At 43.2% G+C, this 9,090-nt stretch overlaps 1 protein-coding gene across 4 annotated transcripts in view; it reads left to right on the top strand.

The window, feature by feature from the left end:
* The first annotated feature begins 6 nt into the window (after nt 1-6).
* Nucleotides 7-9,090, top strand: part of BEND7 (BEN domain containing 7) — a 48,768-nt gene continuing 39,684 nt past the window's right edge. For 3 of the 4 annotated variants that reach the window (XM_009285509.1, XM_009285507.1, XM_009285508.1), the window contains exons 1-2: nt 7-113; nt 4,956-5,039. In XM_009285509.1, the coding sequence (XP_009283784.1) occupies nt 53-113; nt 4,956-5,039 (145 nt within the window). In that variant the 5' untranslated portion in view covers nt 7-52. The remainder of the gene's footprint in view (nt 114-4,955; nt 5,040-9,090) is intronic. The other variant, XM_009285510.1, reaches the window with a different exon arrangement.

The following is a 9,090-nucleotide window of genomic DNA, read 5'->3' as shown; positions in this document are numbered from 1 at the left end:
GTCCTGCCACCGCCACCGCCGGGTGGCCGCCCCGCTCCTTCCTGCCCGCACCATGGAGTTCACCCAGAGGAAGAGAAGCAGGAAATCCCAAAGCTTTAAACTGATCAACGAAGGTAAGGCGGCGGCGGCCGGGGGGCGGCGGGGGCGGCCCGGGCTTTGTTCCCTCGCCGGGGGCAGCCCGGACTTTTGCACCGGCGGGGCCGGGGGGAGCGGGGCGTTACGAAACGCCAGTGCTCCCGCTCCCCCGTGCCGCCTCTCTCCCCCCGTATCTGTTATTTAACTCCGCAATCCTGTGGTTGAACTCCCCGAAACCACAGCACGCGTTTTATAATTTTTTTTTAAACCCCCGCTTTCCTCTTTTTTTCAATTATTTTTTGCATGCGTGTTAGGTGCTGTTTCAAAAACAAAACCCCCCAAAACCACGCCAGAAAGGTGGACGTGTTTTGTTTTGTTTTTTTTTTCCAGGCAGGTCTTGCACAAAATAAAGTTGGATCATGTTTCATGGTAAATCCTGCTTTGGGGGGGAGAAAAGGTAAAATCGGGAAGCGAGCAAAAAATAATGACACTTGAGCAGCAACGGACCTTCTAGTATTCAACTCCTGTGGATTTATTGTGTTTTGGGTGGGTTTTTTCCTCCCCCTGACTGCGTACATCCACGTATTTCAAAGAAAAGCCGAATAGAGGTTGCTTTATTAAAAATCCACGCAGCTAATTAATTGTACGTGGGCAGGGGAGAGCGGCTGGCATGTAACTTGTTCGCTCGGGGTGTGTTTGCTTTTGGAAAAGAGGATATTTTAAGAGCAATCGCAGGGAGAAATATTTGGATTCATGTCGGGGAAGAAGCACAGCTCTGTGTTTCAGTCTTGGGGTTTTTTTTAATTTAAAAAAAAAAAAAAAGATACAGGCACTGGTAGGCATTTTAACAGGTGGACTTCCCAGCCGCAGGGATTTATTTTGGTTGGGGCTTTATCCCTTCTCCAGCCGATGAGATCTTTTTGCCCTGATGGATTTGACTTAAGATCTTTTTTCCTTTTGTGTTTCCAAGTATTGGACGGGAAAATCTCCATGAAACGCCGTGTGTCTCCTGCATGCCAAGTTCAAGGCAGGTGACTGCTTGGGTGTAATGTCACACTTGGGGAAGGGGACACACACACGCGAGTGTCAAGACTTGCTGTCTGAAGAGCAATGTCTTTGCAGGCGCTCAGCAAAATCACGTTGGATGCGAAGAAATTTAAGGATGGAAATAAACTCACTTGGTAGGAATAGTAAATAATGACTGCTGTATCATTGTAGGGGGGTCTGGAGCATCACACATACTCCCCGTTAAAAACTAGAGGGGCAATGACCCGTCAGACTTGTCTGAAATGTACTGGAGGTCTGTATGCATTAGCAAACCTATGGAGGGTTTAATTTCTACGGAGAACAGGTTTGTGGGGTTTTGATATCGAACATGCTCCCGACTCGGAGGCAGACTTAGTGCAGGACTGGGCTGGAGCCTGGGGGGGTGTAGTTTTTGGGGTTTTTTTTAATTTAAAAAAAAAAAAAAAGATACAGGCACTGGTAGGCATTTTAACAGGTGGACTTCCCAGCCACAGGGATTTATTTTGGTTGGGGCTTTATCCCTTCTCCAGCCGATGAGATCTTTTTGCCCTGATGGATTTGACTTAAGATCTTTTTTCCTTTTGTGTTTCCAAGTATTGGACGGGAAAATCTCCATGAAACGCCGTGTGTCTCCTGCATGCCAAGTTCAAGGCAGGTGACTGCTTGGGTGTAATGTCACACTTGGGGAAGGGGACACACACACGCGAGTGTCAAGACTTGCTGTCTGAAGAGCAATGTCTTTGCAGGCGCTCAGCAAAATCACGTTGGATGCGAAGAAATTTAAGGATGGAAATAAACTCACTTGGTAGGAATAGTAAATAATGACTGCTGTATCATTGTAGGGGGGTCTGGAGCATCACACATACTCCCCGTTAAAAACTAGAGGGGCAATGACCCGTCAGACTTGTCTGAAATGTACTGGAGGTCTGTATGCATTAGCAAACCTATGGAGGGTTTAATTTCTACGGAGAACAGGTTTGTGGGGTTTTGATATCGAACATGCTCCCGACTCGGAGGCAGACTTAGTGCAGGACTGGGCTGGAGCCTGGGGGGGTGAAAGTGAAACATGCGGAAAAGCAAAACTGAAATTGAAGACGTGGTTTTATTTCTGTCCTAATGGAGCTGTAAAAAGAATATGTGCGCTATCAGAAATAGATGACTGTTTTGCCAGTTCTCAGTTGCCACTCGTTACAGGTTTAGATATGCCTCAATATATAAGCCAATCTATTAAATTTTGTTTTAATACGTAAATTCATTTATGATGGTACATTATTAGTAATTCTTATTTTACCTGGGGTGTCTTTTTGGCAGTGGAAAGTCAAATAGAAAACTACACTAAAAACACATCCTAGAGAGAAAATTATATCTTTGTACTTTGAGAATGGAGGAGATAAAAATCACATTTTGCATGTGAGTCTGCACTGGCATACTCTTTTTCTATCACAGTTGATTAGAAAGATAATTATGTAGAAATAGTTGTCTCTTGTAATTGGCCTTTGCCTCTTGCTGGAGTCATTCCGTAATGTCACAGTTTAGTGTTTACTGTTGTGAAATTGATATGGATTTCGCAGCGCCTGGACTGTGACATCCGAGGCAGAAGAAGGAAACCAAAGAGAAAAGGGTATGCTCTGTCGATTCCTTGGTAACACACCATCTGTAACGATGTATGCCTGTACAGTGCTTATTCTGTCCCAAAAAAAACTTCAGAGCACCTTATCGAGGTGATCAATAATGACCAGATCGAGAGGAAATCCATTCCCGCACTAAAATGCAGCCGCCTCTGGGGTGAAATGTGGTGACTTAATGCAGCAGCTGTAGATCAGAAGAATATTGTGACCAGCTGGATGTATGGAGGGAAGTGCTAGAGAAGAAACCACATGTAATCTATATATCTAAGGACCGTGAGTCTGTAAGTCATTTAATTCCTAGTACTCACTCCTTGCAGATCTTGGACACCCTTGAGAGGATGAAAATGCAGTGTGGTGGGTTGACCTCGGCTGGCCACCAGGTGCCCACCAGGCCGCTCCATCACTCCCCCTCCTCAACAGGACAGCTAATGACCACGGAAGGCAGTTGGCATAAATCCCGTAGTTTTAGCCTTATGAAAGGAGCCTTTACTTCCTTGACATCATATCTCAGACTTCACCTTTACCCGTTTCACTTGCTGGGCGTGCTCGGTAGGCAGAGCCACCCTTTGCGTAGCACCTCGTCGCTGACCTCCAACTCCAGTGCTAGAGAAGAAACCACATGTAATCTATATATCTAAGGACCGTGAGTCTGTAAGTCATTTAATTCCTAGTACTCACTCCTTGCAGATCTTGGACACCCTTGAGAGGATGAAAATGCAGTGTGGTGGGTTGACCTCGGCTGGCCACCAGGTGCCCACCAGGCCGCTCCATCACTCCCCCTCCTCAACAGGACAGCTAATGACCACGGAAGGCAGTTGGCATAAATCCCGTAGTTTTAGCCTTATGAAAGGAGCCTTTACTTCCTTGACATCATATCTCAGACTTCACCTTTACCCGTTTCACTTGCTGGGCGTGCTCGGTAGGCAGAGCCACCCTTTGCGTAGCACCTCGTCGCTGACCTCTCCAACTCCCTGTTGTGTTTTTTCCCCTCATTTTCTTTCCAGGCCCTTTTCTTTCTTTTGCGTCGCTGCGTTGGGCTCGATTCTGGTTTACTCATTGCGTTGTACGTCCTCTTGTGCTCTCGAGACAGTCGTGCTGTACAAATAATCAGCACATAATAAAAAAGTTTGGCTTCTCGGAGACCTTTCCGATCCTGTAGCTGTTTTGTCAGCGGTGCAGGTGTGCGGCTCGCCGGAGGAGGAGCTGCTTATGCTGCCCTCCGTTTCCGTTGTGCCTTTTAAGTGAATCCCCCAAAGTGCTCTTCTGTGAGTTAATCTCTACCTCGTTTTTTGTGAGGCAGGTAAACATAAAAATCAGCTTACGGAGTGAGTAGCTGAGATGGTTGGGAACTGGGAGGGTGTTAAAGGAGTTAGGTGGGGAGGTGGCTGTTTCAAGACACTGAATATATTGTTCAGTCTTGAGCAATTTGCCGAAGGACAAAGTGTGTGCCGGTAGCAGAGTCAGAAATAGCATCCAGGAGAGCTGCCTTTAGACCTTTTTTTTTTTTTCTTGGATTTACTATTCTCTCTGTACACACAGGTAAACAATGCTCTGGTTTTACTGAACACCTGCCTGGGATTACAGCAGACACCTTCACAGCAAAATATTCTTTTATTTGAAATAGAAATTCAATGGTGAATTTTTTTTTTTTATCCTGTAACATCTCTGAATATGAGATGCTAAGGTTTATTCTTAGGGTCATCACAGACACTAGTTTCTATAGGTGAATATCCTAAGGTGTCCCTGATCCTCCTTTCTGCAGAATTCAGAGGCCAGTGACACCAAGATGAGTCAGTATAACTGAACGATGTAGCCCTAATGTACATTGCTGATTTTCTGATTGAGGTGAAGTTTGAAAGTTTCTCTTGGTCTCTGGGAAGGTAAAGTTTTCATTATAAATCTGCTTTCCATCTGTAAAGCAAGAAGCCAGATAATTGGCATCTGGTGGGATAATTTGCTGTGAAAATGAACACAGTAATTTAGGGCAGGCGTAGCTATTCCCTAAAATCTGTGAAATATTTGAGCTGAGTCTCTCCAGCGTGAGCAAAGTTGGGTTTTTTTTAGGAGGTGCTGATACAGAGCACATTTTCTGTGGTTAATTTGATGTACATGGAATAAACTGCAGATATATTGATAAATTATGTAGTAAAACTGTAGCAATGTGTTCAGTGTTCATTTTTTCCAGATCGCTTGAGTTCTAATTTTTTTTATCGTTTTTCATTCCAGATTACCATCATGAGATATATAAGATCTCTGACTACAGCAATGATGTTAATGGGGAGACCAAAGAAACACAACCAGTTTTTTTAGGTATGTGCTTGTGTTGATTAATTTCCAAGCAACATAGCGTGGCCATTTGCAATTAGGGAGGAAAAAAATCTCTGTGCAAGCGCAGGAAGCGCCTGCCATTGTTTAATATGACGTTCTTTTCAAGACCCTTTTATTCTACGAATTGCCAATATATCCTTTATTAACAGTGCTAAAAGTTGTAATTTCAGACATAAATGTTTATTAGTGTCTACACACAGTGCTAATTATCACTCACTCAGAGAGCCAGATGCTGACTCTGCAGTTTTGCAGCTCTGTGCTCACCCCATTTACATTGCATATTCGCTGGCATGCTTCACTGGCAATAGTTTGTGTAATTGGGGTATTACATCTTTGACATCTGGATAACAGAAATTCAATTTCCAGGAAGCTGCTATTTGTTTGGTTTTGCTTCTGCCTTGGGTGGGATACAGGATTAATGTGCTGTCTTAATGTAATGTCCTTTCACCTCTGTAGCCTGCCTGCTAATCCTGCCATGGCAAAATTAAATTAAATCAACAGTTAAAAATGTGTAAAGAAAACGGAGAAGCAATATAGAGTCTGCAGCATGTTATATACTACGGCATGATAGGATTGGTTATCAGTCAACCTTTATCTTTCCTGTCTGTGAGCTTTTTGTCCCGCATAACTCCTCAGCTGCAGAATGCTTCTTCCTTTCCTGCTTCCAGCCCCCTCCTGTCATATCTAGGACCTCACCTGGGTACTGTACCTCTTGGCAAAAATTTGGCAGGCCAAACTCAGAGGAGTAAGGGCCAGATTTTTGAGCTACAATAATGACTCTTGCTGTATAAAGCAAGCTCTTGGACACCTCGCTCAGGCTTTGGAGAAAGCAGGTGCCTCTGCAGCAAGAAATGTGGAGGTGTCTGCCTTTTCTTAACTGCACCAGAAGCCTAAACATTTTTGTAGGGTGATTTAAGGTTTCTGTAGTGTGTGCATGTTGCCCTCTGGATCCAGCAGGAAGCATTGGTCCTGAGTGTGTGAATCAGCACCTGAAGTCAATCTGCACGTGAAATGCCTTTGTCCCCTTGGTTTATAGTGCCACATCCTCTTCTAGAGGTCAGCAGCAGATGGGAGAGAAAAGGAGGACGTCTTGGGCAGTGTGGAATCTTCTGATGGTTGGAATATTTACACGTGGGTGAGAGCTGCATTAAATTCCCTTCTCAGCTTCTCGCCATTAGGATTTTGAGCAAATATTTCCTTCCTACACCCATTTCCAGGGAGAAGCGAAGGTGGCTGCTGTGCTTTGTGTTTGGTTTTCGTGTTCTGTAAGCACTTTTGGTGAAGTCTGATAAACCTGATGGAGTGAGCTCCACCAGAGGTTTACTTTGAATGCTTTCTCTTCCAACTCTAAATCATGATAAAGCTTTGGCAGGAGTTAGGCATCTGGTTGCTTAAGCCAGGATGCTTCTAAGAATGTGAAGGAGTCTGTGCTTTGACATCTGTGCCATGAGTCAGACCAATTGATTTTGATTTTGGTTTGGCTGTGTTGTCTTTGGGTTTGTTTTGGGGTTTTTTTGAGTATGCCCAGGTTTTCATTGTGACTGAATGTGCTCTGGCATTTAAGTGCCTAAAGTTCAGCTATTTCAAGAGCCGGTCAGAATTTAACCTTTAAGAATGTGAGTCCTATCAAGGATCTTCCTTATCAGGTACTGAAGCACAGAGTTGCAGCCCTGGGAGCCCACCTTCAGTTGCTATGAAAAGAAAAAGGTGCTATTTCCTGGTGATGTCCTGAGTGTCCAACTTTCAGATTTCCTCAAAGCATGTTGGTTTTGACAAGACTGACATATGTCCATGCAAGATTTGTAGACTAGGCTTTTTTTTTTTTTCCCCCCTTGGGGGTTGGGTTCAATTCAGTAAGTTACTCAGAGCTCACATAACCTTCTCCACTTTATTTTCAATAGGTTACTTTGGTGTCCACTTCTATCCAGGTTCCTGGTGACACAGGCACTGATCTGAGATGTAGGGAGAGCAGTGTCAGGGACTGAACTCAACTGAAAGCACTCAAAATCTGAGCTTCCACCTTTTGGCAGGGATCTGGGATGAGTGGCGTTCGGCATTCCAGCTTTCCTTTAAAAAAAATTCACATGCACGGAGTAATTTTTCATTGTGCTTCAGGGATGGTGGGATCACAACACTTTCCCCAGCTCGGCGTCCTGTCCACTAATAAGGAGTCTCAGGGTATAATCGCTACTTCACTTGATTTCACTGTTTTATGCCAAAATTCATCCCAGAAGGATGTCCACTCCAACTTGATGGTTTAGAGTCAAGTTTGTTCTCCAATTTAGATGTTTTAACTGATCCATGGGATCAGCTGTTGAAACCTCAATGTGATGCAGCCTTTAGTATGTGAATGGATGCTAAGATACGTCATTGAAACTATTACCTTTGGAAAAGGTGAAATGTTAATGCCATTTTATGAATGAGTGAAGCTTTATCTGGAAGAGGATGGGCGTATGTTTTGGTCGCACAGTTGAGAACAGTGAACTCAAACTGAAGAGGTGCACTGTCGAGAAGGAGGGAGCTTCTAGGGTAAATGAGTAAATCAGAAGCATCCAGTTTGTTTAACATGCAGATGAATTAAGGATCAAATGTCTGGAAAGACCTGTTGAACCTAGATGGTCTTTTTTGCACCAGCACAGATGGGCAAAATGTGGCTTTGTGTAAACGTAGGCTGCAAATTGCAGGAAGCTTCAGCACAATTAGACGAACATGGTACTGGATGTGGCCTCTGATGGTTGCGATGGTGTAAAACCCAACTGCTTTTTGGATGGATCTTGGTAGGCTTAGGAAGGTTGCTTACGTGATGCAGTGGAGGAGTTTGCAAAATTCGGGGGGGAAATATCACTACTGCATTTTGCAGGTGAGGACTGGCATCTCTTTTGTTTTGAGGGAAAGGGATTAGTTATCTGATACCAGGAGAGACTGCTCGACCTGAAGAGGAGGCAGCCCGAAATGAAGTGCTTAAACCTTGAATATGGACAAGATTTAAGACAGACGTGACTTCAGCTTTTACCAGTTATCAGCATAAACCTTCTGTCACAGGGCTTCTAGCCCAGACTTGGACAAGCCCATGAGGGGACTGTACAACCATATCTTGTGGACAAGGCTGGTTAAACCTAGCTTGTCTGTAAAAAATTATCTTTTGCATATACCACATTGGTTTTTTTTCAGTCTTAATATTTTATTATCATCACAAAAAAAGCGGAAATATAATATACCTCCAGACTGAGTGTTTTTACAATGCTTTCAACTTGAAATTCAGGCTCTATGTTTGAAAGGTTAATGTAGAAAACTAATTATATTATCCTGGTAACCAAATGTGTGATGAGACATTTGTCTGTGTAATTAACAGTGAAGAACTTTTATAGTTTCATAAAATCGAATGCTATGCACAGTGTGCTTGGAGCATTTGTTTTGAAGAGATGTCCAAAACAGAGATGTTTATGACTGATATAAAGTGGAACTGAAATGTACTGTAATGCAGGTGTCTCTGCATTTTACAGCATTTCGCATTGTTGAAATGGAAGGCAGCAGATTAATAACTTCGCTATGTCATGGTAAAAATAAATAATGTGTTCTTGGAGCAGGGGAGCGATGCATAAGTTACTAATTTCAAGAATTTATTCTGTCCCAGAAGTAATATCCTTTGCAATTTATTCACAGAGAAAAAGTTGACTTAACACAAGTCTGTGAAGTTACTTGTTACTTTTAATAGAATTATATTGATTGTTGCAATAGTAGCTTCTGTAATTAAGACTGCGTAAAAGTTTATTTTGTATATCTGTGTTCTCCAATGATCTGACTTCATAAAGCATTTCCCTTTGGGGCTGAAGCGTGATCTTGACCTGGGATATTTCCAAGAACTGGGGGAAGCTGTTGCATATCTGTTATTTTTTTTTAATTATTTGACCCCATTAATATACACATTTATGGAACAGTTGCTCACTTGCCCTTTCCTGAGTGATTTAGCTGTTGCAGTGTGGCATGAAAGTGTGTAACTTATGCTTCTGTATCTGCTCCTGTTGGGTGTTTT

This window comes from Aptenodytes forsteri, unplaced genomic scaffold (genome assembly GCF_000699145.1).
Source record: "Aptenodytes forsteri isolate BGI_AS27 unplaced genomic scaffold, ASM69914v1 Scaffold87, whole genome shotgun sequence".
Classification (NCBI taxonomy): domain Eukaryota; kingdom Metazoa; phylum Chordata; class Aves; order Sphenisciformes; family Spheniscidae; genus Aptenodytes; species Aptenodytes forsteri.
The sequence above is the reverse complement of the archived record's forward strand: the minus strand, read 5'-3'. Positions and strand labels throughout refer to the sequence as shown.